The sequence below is a fragment of the Triturus cristatus genome, chromosome 11 (genome assembly GCF_964204655.1).
Source record: "Triturus cristatus chromosome 11, aTriCri1.1, whole genome shotgun sequence".
In the NCBI taxonomy this organism is placed as follows: Eukaryota; Metazoa; Chordata; class Amphibia; order Caudata; family Salamandridae; genus Triturus; species Triturus cristatus.
The window spans coordinates 533,387,827-533,405,850 of NC_140594.1; the positions used below are offsets into that span (position 1 = coordinate 533,387,827).

General features: G+C 42.1%; 1 protein-coding gene across 4 annotated transcripts in view; it reads right to left on the reverse strand.

The window, feature by feature from the left end:
* SLC4A5 (solute carrier family 4 member 5) overlaps window positions 1–18,024 on the reverse strand; it is a 753,917-nt gene that overhangs the window by 412,814 nt on the left and 323,079 nt on the right. For all 4 annotated transcript variants that reach the window (XM_085633456.1, XM_085633454.1, XM_085633455.1 and 1 more), the window contains one exon: window positions 14,689–14,747. In XM_085633456.1, the coding sequence (XP_085489582.1) occupies window positions 14,689–14,747 (59 nt within the window). The remainder of the gene's footprint in view (window positions 1–14,688; window positions 14,748–18,024) is intronic.

Below are 18,024 nucleotides of genomic sequence, written 5' to 3' on the forward strand. Positions count from 1 at the left end.
AAATATGGCACACAGGGGAATTAACCAGGTGAGGTGATTACCACCTATCTTCTGCATTACTCCGGGTGAGGCCCTTGAAGTGTGGGCTCTCTCACAGGGAATACGCCCCAGCATGTGTCACTGGTTCCAGTGGTACGCACATCACTGAGTTCTCACTCAGCTCCCCGCCACAGTCACTATTTCTTTGTGCCGTCTTCCTTTCCTAGAAATCCTGAGACACATTTATAGACATTTTTATGGTTTGGTGAGTTAGTGGACTAATGCATCCCATGTAAGGGCCTGTGTTTAACCTCATGGTTACAGGTTCAAATCCCAGTTGGTCCACTCAGCCTTTCATCCTTCTTAAATCGATAAAATGAGTATTGTTGAGTTGGGTAGCAATAAACATCTGTTAGTCAGCTCCCAGATCCCCTGGGGTGAACATGCACTTTACTAATACACTTTATGTTATGTCATTTATAGACCATCTTATGTGAGCAGCCAGCCTATGCTGTAGTCTTATCACCATAAGCATGCAATGTGTCAATTACCCAAACCTCTGCTGTGGTCATGGGGCAGACATTGGGATCCCTCTGGATAGTACATCGCAGTTCCCCACATTCTAAGAAATAGGGGGCACCACTGAGGTGCCAGCAGCTCTGTAACAGTACCCAAAGCCCCCCCCCCCACGTGCCAGCACAATGTGAACATTCTCCTAAAGTTGGCACTAGTCCATCGCTAAACATATTTAAAACAAAATGTGCCCAAATCACAAAAACCCATTCTAGAGGAAATTATAAGTGCCTCGGAATTCACAGCAGTTGTCTTATGCTGTATTTACCAATATTTACACTTGGAGCGATTTTTCGTGCGGTAATATTGTCACTGAGACGTAAGGTAGTGCACATTCTACGAAATTAATTTCGTAGAATAATTTACTCCAGAGCAATTCTTGGTGAGAGGCGCGTGGTTGAACATTATGAAATACACAAACTCATGAATAATAGGAAATCTAATGCCGCTTGTAAAGTAAGAGTAACAGTTGTAACATTTTAACACGCAGGAAATCTGCAATTAACCATAAAGATTCCATTTCTAAGTCCCTTTTCTTTAATGTTTAAAATGCAGCGGAAGACCTTTTGCTCTCCTGTTGCCAGGATTTACATCCTTTCCTGATGCCTTTGCAAATTACCCATATTTTATCAGGAGTGGAAAGAGTTCATGTAACTATGGGGGGTAGTTTTTATTTTTATTATACATAACGAAGCATAAGTAGAGACGTGTGGGCTTTTGAGCAAGTTCCCATTCCGTTAATCTTGAAAAATGAAGGGTAAAAAGGCCTCTGTTGTTTTCTAAAATATGTGCAGAGAAGTAAACAGTGAGCACTAAGCTTCATGAAACGCTTAACACATTCCTTGAAGGGTACACAAAAGCCAGATTAAAAAACGAGTTCTTATGAACGAAATGACTTTCATGCTTTAATGTTAACAAAAGCTATCCTGTTCTGCTATTATACAGTACGTTAAAGTAGCCACCTTTACTTTCGTCGAAAGTTGATATATGGTAAATGAAGTCACAAAATTCAGCCATGCAAAGTTTCATTTCAGAGCATCATGCTGAAAAAATCTTACATCTGCAGCTGAAGCTCCCTGTCATATTTGTGCCTTGTTTTGAATGTAGATGAGGAATGTACGGGTACCTATGTGGCCCTCTCTAATGGCCACTTGGTAAGAGACACACGTGTTTCAATCTACATCATTGTGTAATTAGAAAGTGAGTAATACCACTAATACAAGCACATTACTCAGGGGTCTAGCTGATCACCTGAGCACCTGGGATCCCCCACCGGGTTTTCTTGGGGAAGCGGAGGGGGCAACAAGGGCTGTATGTGTAAGTATGAATGTATGAAATCAATACATACCTGAAACACAGCCAAAAGGCATTGGAGCGTTGTAAAGGGTCAAAGGCAAGGAGGCAGTTGACAAATAGCTGATTTGTGGACTGTTAGTACATCTTTTACTCCTTCCTGAATTGGAGCAGGTTTCGAGCGGTCCTAATGAATACAGTGATGTTTGAGATCCTGGGTGCATAGATGGAAAAGGCCTGTTGCCTTTGTTTTGTTTATTTACATTTGTTTTTGTCTCCAATCTGATGATGTCCCAACTGCAGGTAGGCAGAGGACTTGTTCTTCTAGTGCACTCACCTTCACTTCTAGGGCTGTAGTGTCAGTTTTGCATTTCCATTTCTTCTGACTGACACATGCTATTGTCTTTGATGCCTCCATGACTTGGGCCTTAGCTAGTGGATGAACCCATTTTTGGAATGAACAATTCTGTAGTTTACTTCATAAGTTTCAAGTAGTCATCTATGACCCACCTAGTTTTAATGCACTATTTTATTTATTTATTGAGTTTTATATAGCGCTAGCTAGACCTGGAGGTATCAGAACGCTTTACATGAGGAAGAAACATTGTTTCAGAACATGGTTACAAAGTTACATCAGTTACTGGGGCGTAGTTACAGGAATTACATGAGTACAAAAGTATAGCATAAACATGAGGTAAAAAATAGGCAAAGGGAGAGAAGATTAGGGGAGAGAGGGAATGAATAGGGGAGGTAGATGGAGAATAATGGAGGGAAGTGGAGGGGGAGGATGTAGAAGGCTCAACGGGGAGACGAGGAAAAACAGTGTCCGACGACCAGCTGGGTAGGTGACGGCCAAGGGGTGAACCAGAGCCAAACTCCTCCATAGCTGCGTGGGACAGCTCCACCAGTCATCGGCCAAAGGTTGCTCGGGCACCGCAGTACATAAAGAAAGGATATAGTTTCCGCCTAGGGGGCATAGTCCAAACATTCCATCGAGCGTGCTGGTCACGGTGTACGGTGCTGTGCTCTCGGCGGTAATGGGATAAAAACCCAGGCCTCCGCTGTGTGAGACTCCTTTGTCGCTGTGGACTCTCTCAGAGGGGTCTCTGTGACTCCAGGGATAAAAGCTGGATCCCTCCTCAAAAAGGGGACAAGGAGTGCTTTAGAAAGGGGCACACTCATGGTTATTAGAAAATTGGTGTGTCAGATGTCCCCAGTGGAGGTCATCTTAGAGTCAGGCATTGGGTATAGCTCAGTACACTCCTCGCGTCTGGTCTGCACACTGTTCTTCTGCGGTCCCAGAGGCCTCCCGCTTGTGACTTCCCTCTTATCTGGAGCATCCTGGGCCTCTGCTCCTGAGGTTTGCCCGCTTGGGTTCTGCGGCTGCCATTTTAGGATCAGGCATGCCGCAGGATTGCAAATCCGCTCCCTGCCTGATGCTGCTTTATTGCCTATGCCTCACTGGCATTGGGGAGCCCAGGTAGGTGCACTCCAGGCACGCAGTAGTCACTTGGGTCTTCCTGCTCCTCATCGTCAGAACCCAACAGTCCCGTTTCAGGCACCACAGGAGTGGGGGGCGTAGAGGGGGGAGACGGAATATAAGGCACTTCCTGGAGGAGGGGTTGTGGATCTTCGATTCGAGAGAGTTGAGGCCCGGGCTCGTGCTGCGGGTGGCCGCTGCTGGGGGCAGTGACGTCGCCTCCCCCCGTGGCACGCTCGCGGCGGTGCTTCTTCTTGCTCTTTTTGGCTTGACCGGCGCTGGACCCGGTGCCTTTCTTGGTGATCATGCCTGCCCGGAGCCTGCCCAGAATAGCATGGCACGCATGCGGAGCCCCATAGCAGCTGCCTGTGACGTCACGCGGCTGCTCCTCATTACCACCCCGATAGCTGCTGAGGTAGGCGCAGCAGGACGGACGGACCATATGCTCAGTGATGTGATACCAGGTAGTAGAGTCACATTAGTGAATCGTCAGATCGGCTTCTCCTGAGAATGGGGACAACTGCCCCCTCTGGAACATCTGATGCCAGGAGGAAGATGTGATCCAGGAGGGAGAATGAACAGTGTGGAATGCATAAGAAGGCAAAACCCACCCACCCCATGCCAAATCAGCCACCCATCAATCATGAAAAGGTATTCCTTCCAGGCCGACAGTCAAGTCATTCTACGGGAGCCAAGTTTTAAAGGATTCCTAGTAGCTCAGTCCTTTTCATTATGGCACTAAAGTCACCCTCTAGTATCCCGATCTATCAGGTGTCTCAAGGGTGGGTGTCGTGGAAGAGGTGTCCTCCTTTTGGATCAAAGATGTGAGTATGGATAGTTAACTGTAACATAATATGAATAAGCATTCGTAAGACTTAATCATGAGCACTTGAGTGGTAGGTTAAATATTTATATTCTGATGAATCGCACATTGTTCCTCATCTTCTTCTTTGACCATGGAAGAAGTAGGTCACTCCTCATAATCATTGGATTCTTCTCATTCGTCAGGTTGTGGCAGTTGTGGCAGTGCCTCAAACAGCTTTGTTTCTCTCTTGGCTGCCAGTCGTCAAGGGCAACCAGCGCTGGGATCCATCGTATGTAATTATGCAGGTCCTCCGCATGTCTTTCTCCTCTTCCACCTAGTCTCGATTAATTTCAGGTGTGTCAGGAAAGTTTGTGCTCTTGCCCTGTAGATCATTTTTAGTCTAGCAGGAAACAGTACCAAAAAGTCTATCACATCTTTTTTTTGATACCTGAAAGAGGACTTGCATTGTTGCTAAACCTTCAGTATATAGATCATGACATTGGAGAGGTTGTGGTACAGCTCACCTTTATGTTGGGTTGTCCCTAGAATAGCATTCGAGTCAATTGGATTGAGGCTATGAGGTGTATGTGGGGAGCTACAATGACTCCTGATGTGAAACCAGGCAGCAGGCCTCCCGCAGCACACTGCATTAAGTATGGCTGGCTTAGCCTCTTCGATAAAAACAATCTAGATAGAAAGCCCATTTACAGGTTCATGTCACAGGCAAGTTAATCCTGAAATGATTCAACTTGTCTCCTGCTGTTTCTCCAGGGAAGCTTTGGCACTCTGTGGCAAGCAATGTTCGCTGGAGGGCTATTAGTTTTAGCTTTTTAGAGTCCCTTCAAACCCAAGACAGGCAACATCCTTGTAATTCATCTCTGACCAGATAAAAATAACAAAAAGACTGCCACATTTCAAACACTAAACCCGATATCCTAAATCAGTTTGCTGGTTTTATGCAGCTATGCAAACCTGCATACACACTAAGAACATCACACTACTTGCTGCTGCCTTTAAAATACTATGAATTTAGAGTTTCAATTAAGTTTGGCCTATACAAGAGTAGACGGCTGCAGCCCATCAGCTTACTTTAAGACACCCTGGGTCACAGAAACACATTTCTAGATTGTGAATACTAAAATCATGCATCTCCAAATCCATAACTAAACCATATATGAAATTGAGTAGGGAATGCATACTTCTACAGTTACCTCACAATATGGTATTTATTAGCATTTGAACCTCCTAGTGGTCTCATTCAAGTTTCCTGAATGTATGTCAGGGCAACGCTGCCGAAGAATAGATTGCACTGGGAGTGAATGGAACCGACATTTTATGAGAGCCCACACTGACGCACGCCTGTTTAGAGTCCCCACGCAAAGAGCAGAGTACAAAACTAGCTGTCCGGTAAAGCACATCAAAGTAGGGGAAATAGTTTTCATAAAAGAGTGCCACCAATGTTGGGGTCTTAAAGCCCCACCACAGTTTTTCTAGAGTTGTGGACAGGATGCTGAGAATAGCATAAATCGGAAAGCAGACTGCAGTGGCAATAACTACTGTGAAAGAGCACAAACAGTTTGATTTGCTTACTGCTGATTGACCATGAAGGTGTCTACCACTCTTGGAATGATCCATCCCACACTGGTATCATGTGCAGTCGAAGTGGGCGGTTCTTCACTCTCTGTTCCGTGAGAGGTCCAGGAGCCTGGGAACAAGGGAACTTGAACTTATGATTGTCCCCCGCTCTTGGTGCCTAGTCCTGCTTGAGGATGTGTGGTAACAGATGAGAGGGCAGCACACACATTATAAAGGTTTTCAACATTTCATCTCTTATCTGTCCCCTGGCAGTTTTCCCTTTTCTGAAGCTTTCTGTTGTTTTGAAAAGCATTTTTAAATAAAATAACTCCTTTTATTAGGACCTTTGCTGGTTCCCTAAGATATAATTACAAGCTCCTTCTGTCTTCAGTGCACAACTGACAGGGACCAGGCTCTGAACCTCTGTCCACTCTAACTAGATGATCCATCAGAAAAGCTTAATTGTGTATGTCTGGCTGGATCAGTGCACCTCCTACAGTATAAGCAGATTAACACATATTTAGCCTATCTAGCAATGTACATATTTAATTGCATTTCCTTTTCTTTCCACTTTCTACTGCTGTCTCCCTGCCCTGAGTAATAAGAGGCTTATTAGGGTTAGATGAATTAAACATCTTACTAGCACACTTAAGATTGAATTGTTCATGAGACTTTTGCATGCTCTCTTTCATCACATTTACAGTAACCTTGATCAGAAATAATTTACCTATCAAAAGGGCATTTACAAAGATGCATGGCTGTGTTGCTTTTCCTTACAATAGGGCATATGTTCTAATGTTTATGCAACAACTTTGGCAGGATTTGTTATGTGCAGGATTGTTTTTGTGCAGCAAGGGATTCCTTTCTGCACTAAACAATCCAAAGAGGCATTTTCTTATTATTATGTGTGATACCGATTGCAGCACACATAGAAGAGGGAATAATGAGGAGAGAAACAGATTTTTCTCCTCACAATGCCATCCTATCGCAAACGTATGGATTCTATATAATTCAATTATAGGCTTACAAACCTTTGTAAATCCGGAATTGCATTAAATCCATAGGTGGGTGTATGGTAACACCCATGCTCCACCCACAGAATGACTTCTAGCTCGAAATGTAACCTAATATAGTGCAAGCCGCTGTGTGACATTTCTTTACAAAGCCACTCAAGGCAGCATAGAAAAGAGTTTAGTAGTAGCTGAGTTGCGCTAGCGCTGAAAATAGAATTTTAGCTGGCCACCATTTGGCAATCATATTCACCAATTGCTCTATGCTAAGTCACAGCTTCTCTTTTGCCATACATAAATTTGACATGCATGGCATGATTCACAAAGCTCGTTTTAGCCCTAAATCTGTTTATGAATAACATGTCTGCATTTAAAAAGGTTAAGCAAATACATGCAAGGTGTGGGGGGGGGCAGTGCTGAGGGGGCCCCCAAGCTTCAGGGGGCCCCCTCAGCACTGCACTTCGGCCGAGGAGCTGCTGAAAGAGTCCGAAGGGGCCCCTCCATGTACCTTGTAGGGGGGCCCCCTCAATTATCGTTACGCCACTGGGGAAGATGTGTGAATTTCCCAAAACTCGTAGGAGTACGGGTGCGGTCCTAAAAGTCCAAGTAATGTTCAATCATGTTAACTGGCACTTGTACACACTTCTCCTTTTTTATTTTACAGTTATACATAATCCTAATAAAAATAAATAGCTGAAGCTCCCTTCAATTGATTGTTATGGACCATGAGTCGAGTTGAGTGAACCTTCCTTCCCCGAATGAATCACCTTACGAATAATTACAATCTACTAAAACAAAGATGCATATGTGCATTTCTTTCTATGTATTAGCATCTGTGCAGTACATGGCCTGCTAGGAAATACCCAAGACGAAAGGAAACAATTTTGCATTTTCTACATTAGAATGCAATAGAGACAAGTTAATTCATAAATTAATAGGTTTAGAGTAAGCCTGTGTTTCGCACAATGAAATGCTGTAAGTTTATATAAGACATTATCTTGCTAAAACTGTGCATTTTGATTGACACTTAAGTTTTTGTTTGGTTTATTGCTTCCATGGGAAGTACATTTTTAATTTTTCAAGCAATTGAGTATGGTGTACATACGAAATTTCCACTCACAAAATAGTTGTAGCAAAATGTCGACCGACTTTTTGCAAATTGAAAAGAATATTGCCGATCGACCTTTGTACTAATGGGTCAATTAGCAAAACTCCGAATTGTAGTGGGTCACAATCTGATCTACCTCATCAGTATTCTAGTGGTAGGCTGCAAATTGCAACTCACTATGAATGGATGGATGCCATTATGTGGATGGTGGCCTGCTGAGGTCAGTAGAACCCCATGTCTGTGATCACATTTAAATAAAGTAAACGTTAAAAAAAATGCGGTCTGTTTTCCACAAAGAGATCGGGCTGCATATGAATAGAATAGTTATTTTTCCTAAAGTTTGTTCGAGAGTTGGCAGTTGTCCCCTGAACTACTGCCTACTACCCAACAAATCTTTTCTTTTACATTCTCAAGGAGAGCCCTTCTCTTTTGCAAGTGTGTTACCATTCCAACTGTGGAGATAGTAACCTTTCAACGGTGTGCCATTTGCTTAAGGTCACAAAACATTGATACATACCATAACGAAAAACTATTTGAAAGTAATCCCTAAACATGCCCCTTCCAAAGAACAATTTGTTATGCATTTCCAAACCCAGTTTGCAATTTAGTAAAGTGTTAGTGTTGAAAAAAACTCATTTTTCAGTTGCTTTATGACCGCAAAATGGCTTTGCACATCTATGGGCAGATGTACATTGTTTTTTTAGGTCTCAAAAGGCCTATTTGTTGATTTAGGCCTATTGCAACCGAAAAAAGCCTATTTGAATATACAAAGCCCTTTTTAATGATTCAGTAACCTATTACCGAATCGCAAAATGGGTTTGCGATTCGGGACTAGGAAGGGGCATGTTAAAGGTGTCCCTTCCTAATAGCGACTTGCAGTGGTTTGTATGAATGTTTTGCAACCGAAATGCAGTGACAAAACATCCGCATTTTACCACCTACTTCAAGAAGATGGTAACCCATTTGCAAACCTGAAGAGGACCCCAAAGCACCCCTTCCCCTTTGTGAATGGGTGTAAAAACATTTTTTAGAGCAGCTGGTGGTCCGAAAATAACACATTGCTTTATTTAAAAGCAATTACAGACATGATGGTCCACTGACCCCAGCGGGCCACCATCCCTGTGTTTTTAGCGATTCCCAATGGGTCGCAAATTGTGGCCTACCTCATAAATATTAATGAAGAAGGTCTATTTGTGACCCACTAGAAATCTCTAAATGTGTGAAACACACATTTGTACATAGCTGTTTGTGATTTACATATAGCAAATTGCAAAAATGTGCTATTTGGTCATCGAAAACCTGAAGCTATGTACGTCTTGCCCTTAGAACCTGGTTATTTACAACAAACTCATTATTGGAGATATAGCGGTATTATAAGCAACTTTAACTCTCTAATTTAATTCATTACTCTGCAGCAGTGGAAAATTAAACAAGTGCAAAGTTATAAAAGTAAATGTCACGTCAAGAAAACTATTACCCTTACTTAAAAAACCTAAACACGGAGAGGGGATAAACCTTTGCTAAAGGAAAGACATGAAGAGGCATGTAAAGGTATTTTACAATTCGAGTCATAACAAATTTGTTCATAGTTACCACCAGTGACGGTTACTTCATGTAGATGTTAGAATTCCGCTCTACCCACCTTTTTTGTGACAGCCCATTAATGTTCAATAAATGGTGCAGCCACTTGCTGCGCATTGAACATCATAACGTGCCCACCAATGCTCCCTGCCAAGCTTCCCAACATTGTTCTGTGCCTGGTGCGAGGTGATAACATGTCTATAACATGCAAAAGCCATGAATCAGACCAGTAATTTTTATAGTTTATTCATCTTAGGTACAAAAATATTTTGAAATAAATCATTTTTTTTTTAAATCGAAAATAATAGTACATGTAGTTCTATAGTTGTATGTACGTGGTTCGAGGAGCACCCACATAAAGGAGGGGTAATGACGGGGAATGCATGTCCTCTTTCAAGGTCCATAAAGGGGTTGGGCCTTAGCTCTCTTTTTACTCGTCTTCTACAATAGAATTGTGTACCAAGTACTGCAGGACAAAGGGAAGAACTTGCTTAGGTTAGGGGACCGGTCAGTATAAGCACTCCTTTACGCAGACAATGCCGGGCTATTGTCACATACTGTAAACAGGCTTCAGCTTTTGCTCGACTCCTTTAACAATTTCATGTGGGAATCATAAGAAATTATTCATTATGTAAATGTTGTTGTAAATGTAAATGTTGTAGACTTGTAAAGCGCACAGCTGCCCCTGCAACGGGGCGTCCCGGCGCTGTAGACCGCTGGGGAACCCGTCCTGGCTATCCCTGTGAGATGGTCCCTTTCTGGGAACCTCCAAGGTGAAACCATGCATCCCCGGCGTCTGTGGGGGGCCGTTGTAGAGATGAGGCAAGCTTAATGCCCAGAGTTGCCGAGTGTGTTCCTGGTTAGAGTAGGTACCGAGGCGAGAATTATCGAGTCTGTTTTGACCCTGGTCCACGACCCTGCCGCGTCGGGAATTGAACCCTGGTCCCTGGCCGATTCTCTGCTTACGGGTCTGCCGCCTCTAACTAGTGAGCCACACCTCACTAGTTAGAGGTGGTTATGACCTATGGTTCTAGAAATACTCGTACACTTAAGTTTATCATTGATGATTTCCCCATCACCAAAGTCACAAATTTTAACTATCATTTTGGATATCAATTTTAAATGGAATACGCTTTTGGCCCAGAGAGGGCTTAAAAAGGAAAATGCAGCTGATGCTATTTTTAAATTTACTAAAAAAAGTAAACAAACACCCACCTAAAAGTACTGCCAACATTATTATCCACACTGAGGTTGTCTTTCCCTATATTGAGGATGCGATCAAACTGGCACCACTTTTAATCTGGAGTTCCCCCTTTACCAAATTCTCCCGCAAAGTCATTGCAGACTAAATTTAATTGGATCACGGAGGTAATATTACTTGGCTGATCTCGGTGCCCCACATTTATTGTATTTATCCAGTGAAATTAATAGTACATTGAGGACCCTCATTTGGTCTCTTTTTCAAAGTATTAGAGACTTAAAAAGGATTAATAAGACTCATGCTAAGAATACCGTTCATTACAATATGGAGATTACTTCTATTGCATATTGTAAACTATATTTAATTTGAATCCCTAATCAGAAGCACAGATTTTACCTAACTTGTTTTAGGATGAGCACAGCTCACTTCCTGGTTGCTTTCCCACAACAGAGCAGCTGGTTTTTCTTCCCTGCCCTGTTGACCTTGCATTAACATCAACCAGCAATCTTTTACTCACTTTATCTGCAGTTTTATGCCCCAGCTTAGGCATCAATAAATAATCTGGCATTTTGTAAAGCACGCAGCTACCTACCAACAGAGGTGTCCCGGCGCTGTACTTATACCACAGAGGAACCCATCCTGGCTTTCCCTGTGAAGTGTCCACTCCTGGGCACCCCCAAGGTGCAGCCAGGCATCCCCTGCACTGTTGGGGCCGTTGTGGAGATTAAGCAAGCTATTGCCCAGAGTTGCAGAGTGGGACCCATGATTAGAATAGGCACCGAGGCGAGAAATATCAGGTCCGAGGATATTAAGCCCAAGACCCACCAAAGCGGGAATTGAACCCTGGTCCCGGGCCAGACCTCTGCAACAGGGTCTGCCGCTCTAACAATTGAGCCACACTTCTCCACTAAATACAGATTGGCTAGCCTGAGTCATACATTTCCGTAGTGTCTGAACACAGAGTTTTTCTGTCATGCTGTAATTAGCTACGTATGTCATTCCCTTAGGATCAGAAGAGACATAAGGGCTTTGATAAAATTGTCAGTTCTGAACTGGTTTTATTGTGTCTCTCGTTGTATTGCTGTATTGCCTGTGTTGCTTGTATTTTAACTGCATTTTTTTAATCTTGTTTGTTGTTTTAGTATGGCTATGTTAGCCAAATAAAGTAATTTGACTGACTGACTGAGAGGGTGATGTAAGCTGGGAAGAGCATCTTGGAGCCATGGAGCTACGCTGCTATCAAGCTGCGATCAACACCACACCAAGTGGTAGGTCAAGCTATCCCTACAGAACAGTGACCCATCAATAATTTACTGTGATGTTCTTTCGTACGGTTTTGGCGTATTTATCTCGATACAGGAGGGCACTTATTGTCTGTGCTGGACCTGTATTTACACATGCACATGCATACGTCATTCCGTGACACCAATTTTGTTTCAATATTCTGTTCTAAGATGAGAGACACCAAACGGTGAGCAGGAAACTAAAACATTTGCACAAAATAACAGGAAAAAGAAAGGAGTGCCCTGGTAGCAAATTGAAGATGGTGGACCATCCAAAAAAAGATGAGAAATATTTTGTTTTTAAAAAGAACACAAAAATGGTGGAGAGTAGGATCAACAGAGGTGCAGATGGAGGTGGTAAGATGAAAGTCAACAACGCTGAGTGACAGTAGCCACAAATATACGTGAAGTGAAGGAGCAATGGAGAAGTGGGAGTTATCATTTTTTTTAAAGCTGTCGGGGATGCTTTGAAATATCTGTTGGGGAGAAGGGAGCCAACACAGAGAGCAGAGTGGTGATTTGAGGGTGGAAGCAACACATGAAGAAGACAGCAAGGAAACGCATGCACTCCCACGGCATGCTAGAAGAAAAATAAAAAAAGTAATTTCCTGAATGCAGGCAATGGAAGGACACACATTATGTTCATCACAACACAATAAAGAAGACATTTTTGGGAGATGGACCAAACAAAGAATAAGGAGGAAAGGGATTGAATAAAAAAAAGGAAAATGAAATAGACAAAAAAGTCATCCAATGAAGACCAAGAGGCTGACCTAAAGCCAACTATAGGTATAACATTTAAGGTATTAGGGACAATACGTCTTCCACTGCACACAAGACCTAAGAATGATAGGAAAAGCCTTTTTAAACACTATAAGCTAAATTGGCATCTGATGACACTCCCTCAAATTTTTTAAATCCTGGGCTGGTGCCTCTAGTAAGTGAGTTAAGGAAAGATCGCGATAGGACCATCACCACACAGAGCCAATAACATGAAAAGCATCAAAAACATCCTTCGATAAAAAGATGGTGAGGGCTCCAGCAGCAAAATAATATTTTGCCTGGACAACCAAACAGTTTCTTTGTTTTCTTGTGTTCAATTCTACTTGACAGGTTTTACTTCAACCAATCAGTAGTTGTTTGGCTTAGGAAAGACACGTAGCTAAATAATTCTAGCAGCACAACATAGCCTGCTGTTTCAAAATCTGAAATTAAGAGCAAATGCACATAGCAAACAGCTCCTTTTGTTCAATATATATACATATATATATTGTGTACTACCGAATTCTTTAATGATCAGAAAATGTACTAGTAAGTTCTTAGGGGTTGATTACGATGGTGGTCGGACTTAAGTCCAACAGCCTTCGTATCTGGGATGGGACCGCTCGACAAGCTGTCGGTGGTCTGCATCCTAAATTACAATGCAACTGCCTGCAAGGCAGTCGCAAAGTGTATTTTTTTATTGGGACATGTGCTGCTGGCTGCAGCACAAGCCGGAGTCCAAAAAATGCACATTGTGCGTATGCCTGCACTATGGGGCAGGCACCATGCGGTGCCTGCCACATGGTGCTGGGATATGTATGGGGGAACCATAGGTGCCCCCCAAAACCCAACACTGAGGGCTAGGGGGAAAGGAGTGTCCGCTACGGGCCCCCAATGTTCCTTTCCGCCAGCCTTATCATGTCGGGTAACCATGGTAACTCCTTGAGCCCATCGGATCTGTGGCGGTCAGTCTCCCCGACCGCCACCCTTCACCCACGATCCTAATGTGGCGGGTGGAAATGCTGCTTGCGATGGAGGTGAGACCGCCACCGACAGGCTGTCGTGGCGATCTCACCGTCATCGTAATCAGGCCCTTACAGTTCTACTAAATGTAATCTTAATTAAACTATTGAATCCTGGAAATGGGTGGGTTTTGTGTGGTCCCCTTTTTGCTTTCGTCTACCTTTTTATCCACCAACAACTCTTTGCAAGAGCTTCCTCAATTTATCAATGCAATGTTTTCTGATTAAAGAAGGATTACATTTCCCAAAATAAACCTTTTTGATGATGAAGATCTTAAAAGTTGAATTTGAAACTTTCCCGTTTAAAACAAGCATGTACTACATATTAATATTAGATATTAAATGTTATATATTTTATAAGTACATACAAATATAGATAGAAATATCATATGTATTTCACATTTTTACTCTTATATTGCATAGTAAACCTTAATAATTAGATTTTGTTTTGACACTAGTGGTATAAGCATTAAGAGTCTTGGAAAGTGTCAAATTCGCAGAATTTGCTAATTTCAGATGCTAAGGTTGGCGCATGAAGATTATAAGGATCATCTGTACAAGTGTATGTTTATTCATTGATTCAGATAGCTTATACTATTCACGAGTCTTGAGTGATATAATTGTGATGTTGCAGGTAGAAGTTGTTAAATAATGCAGTTATACAGAAACTCAGGTAATTTATCTATTACAGAAAAATATTGTGGTTAGTGAAAGAAGTAACCTTTTTCTTACACAACTTCAAGTAATACCTCAAAATATATAAAACACTTTTCCAAAATCGGTTCAAATGGGAACATTTCAATTTGGATGTTCAAAACAATATTTGCCAAGCTGAGTTGCACAATATTTTTCTGTATGATCAGCTTTACTACAGATCACAGCATGCATATACCCTTTTCCAGAGTTTACCTGTAAATAGGCCTCAAAAGTAGGTATATGTTTTCTCCTACTTTGTTCCCTTGTTACATAAAATAGAAACCCTTCGTCCAGAAAAGTCATTTATTTTTTACACTTACTACTTGATCTGTGTTTGCTGTATCTGAAATATCATTCATACTTCTGCTTTGTGCGTGATCTAAAAGAAACAAAGAAAACAGTAAGAAACACGCTGATTAATTAAAAATATTTTGGTGTCTGCAGATTTAAGAAATATATCATATTTCTTTGGATTACGATAATTGTTTTAATATTTATATTTGCACTTCAACTGTTAAACACGATGCTGCACGACCACTTACATTACTAAACACAACACCATTTTTCTGTGCTCTTAAGGACAAAATATCAGTCATTGTAAATGCACGAATGCGTGAGGAAGGCTATTATCAGAGCGTTGAATAACGCAAAGAATCATTTGAAAAAACACAGACGCTTTTCTTAGGAGCTCAGCATCAGCCCTGCCAACACTGCCAACAAACACCAAGACTGCCTGACCTTGAATCCTCTTTCTTCCACCACAGTACACTTCTTGAGCATTATCGAATAAAGTGGGCACTGCAGGTGGTACTTTAAGAAACGGTCTCTGCCACAGTTTTGGCTGACTGCTGTCCTAAATAGTCTTAGAGCTGGAGCAGCACTTTTTTGCCACTTCAGACAGTCGTAAATGGTTCCTTGACCCAGGAACTTTAAAGGCATATGCTGCCTTGCCTGGAAATGTAGGGGCATTTGTTGAAATCCCTAAGGTAAACGACAGAACATACCAAAGTAATACACACTCAACATAAGAATACAATTACAACATAACTGAGCACAACAAAACAGTAAAAACAGAAGACAAAACAATAACCACAGTACAACACAGAATCACATTGTGCAGTACAAAAACACAGCACCACAAAAAACAACAGAGCGCATCATCACTGCAACAAAATGCCACACAAAAAATGTGCAGAAACATTCTCGTCACACATTACCAAATCCATAACCTGCTTTCATAATGGAGTGTTAAAATGTGTCTGCTCCAAGCCCTGCATTAACTTATCACCAAGGACAGGAAATAGCGCCAGTCAAATTGTTTTGTGATCTGGCCTGCTGTCTCTCTATCCTTTGTCACTGTTTTCCTATCATTTTCTTCCTCCGTCTTTATCACTTTCTGGCATCCTCTCTCTTGCTCTTGGTCAAAGAATAATTTCCGAAAAATGAGTCCAGGTACCCTAAAACCCTAAAAACGAGAGACGTATACCACCATCTGCAAGCACCCCACAGATTAAGCCCTGGTGAAATATATAACTCGGACTGTAGACAACCACTGTATAAAGGAGAACATGGTGAAAGGAAACAGTAAGAAACAGACATATTACTCTAGCTAACCCCTCTGTCTGGGTACAATGCCGGTACTGCACACACCAGCTGATGTAAGCCAGCGCAAAAGGCTGTCACAGGGTACTAGACACATTGCACATCACAAAGATTACAGTGCCAGTTCTAATGTTTGTCTTGCCTCTGCTTGCAATTAGAAAGCCAATGGAGTCAGTAAACTTTCACCTGTGAATTGCAACCAATTGTGCAAGTAGTTTCAAAGCAATGTCGCACTTTGATGGCAGCTGTGGAAGATTTAAGCCAAAGGGTCCCATAGACAAGATTGAATGAGGGACTCTGGTATGGAATAGCCCCAGTGCTTTGGGAGTTTGAATTTCGAGGTTATATTGAGTGCAAGATCAGTGAATTTTATAAGTAAATGTTTCACTATGGTCAGCCAGTCAGTTTCAGTAGGGATGTATTGTTTTTGTTAAGTAACAGACTCTGCTGATAGATGCACAAAGCGTTCTGAAAAACTAAGCTTGTAAATGTACAAGGTAACATTTCAATTTGTGAAGATCGTTCTGCCAATAGGGCTGAGATTGCATATTTTTCATTACAATAATTTCGGCTAACTTTAAATTGTACGGTCCAATGTGCATAAGTGAAAACTTCTTGAAGTGACTTGGGTCCCTGCTGTTGGCAGCACTCCATGGTTGGATCCCTGTTGCATACACATGGGTAGCTTGGCCTCGGTTGCTAGGGCTGCTAAGCAGGTTCACAGCACTCTGAGTTTATTTATAGATTTACTGCTCTCAAGTCCACATCTACTAATCTTCACATGTTGGTAGTCGATATTGTGAAGTCGATAAAAGTGCAGGCCGATATTTGAATTTTTTAATTGAACACCCCACTATAGTTCAATTGAATTGCATATTTTATTCACTAAGATTACATACAACAAGACCTGTTGTATATTTCAATCAATAATCTTTATTCTCGATCATCTTGATCATCAAAGATACAAATATATGACAATTGTTTAAAAATAAAATTTTCCAATACACTAGACAAATTCATTTACAATTGAATTTTGAACAGAAAAAGCCCATGAGTGAAGTATTAAAGAAGACAAGAATTAATAAACTAGTATCTTAAGGATCATACAATAGCCCCCACTTTCAGAATGCGGGACCGAACATGCCACATGGCCGTTAGATATTTTGCCACAGCGAAAACAGTCGGGGGTGACAGGTCAGTTTTGAGGATTCTGAATGCAGGGCGGTAATTCCTAAAGCCCATGTTCTTAAGAATAGGCAAGAGCCAATACCTCCTTGCTCTTCGATAGGCTTTGCAAAAAAGGACCACGTGCAAATCACTCTCCCGGGAATGTATACAGGCAGGGCACTGGTCTGTTGTAGAAGTACAGGACCAGGAACTAGTAAAAGCCCTCAAAGGTAGGGAGCCATACCTCCACTGTAAGTAAAGTTTTCTTGTCAACACAGGACCCATACCATCTAATACAATTTCCAAATGATAAGAATCTTTCAGTTGAATAAATGTATGGGTCAAAGATCCCGCACGTGTATTTGCTATGTCAGTGGTCAACTTTGATTGAAAGTAAAGTTGTGTGAGTGCCTTTCGAGAGATCCTCCTACTGGAATTGGCAGGGTCAGTCCATAGTTCCAGGAGGCCTAAACCTTCACAAGTGCTCCTTATATATTTTAGCCAGGGAATGTTATTGGCGTTTGGTAAGGCCAGGAACTCCTGGAGCTCGCATCTGTAGTCACTGAGGTCCTGGCTACTCCATATTCGTCGCCAGAAAGCTAGGGGCTTCAAACTTAAGACCTCAGCGATTGGCCTTAGACCTAGATCTAGTCTCAGGGGAAACAGTGGGGTGCTAGAGGGGAGGGCCACTAGTTGCCTGAGAAATTTATTCTCTGTTGATGTTAGATTTTTTACAGGAACATGGCCCCAAAGCTCTGCCCCATAGACAACTGATCCTCGAGCCTGAGATTTATAAATCTGTATTATTGGGCCGAGTGGGCGATATATGGATTTGCCCATCATCCTTGAGATGCCCCCCACTTTCTGCGTTAGTTTCAGGTTTGCCT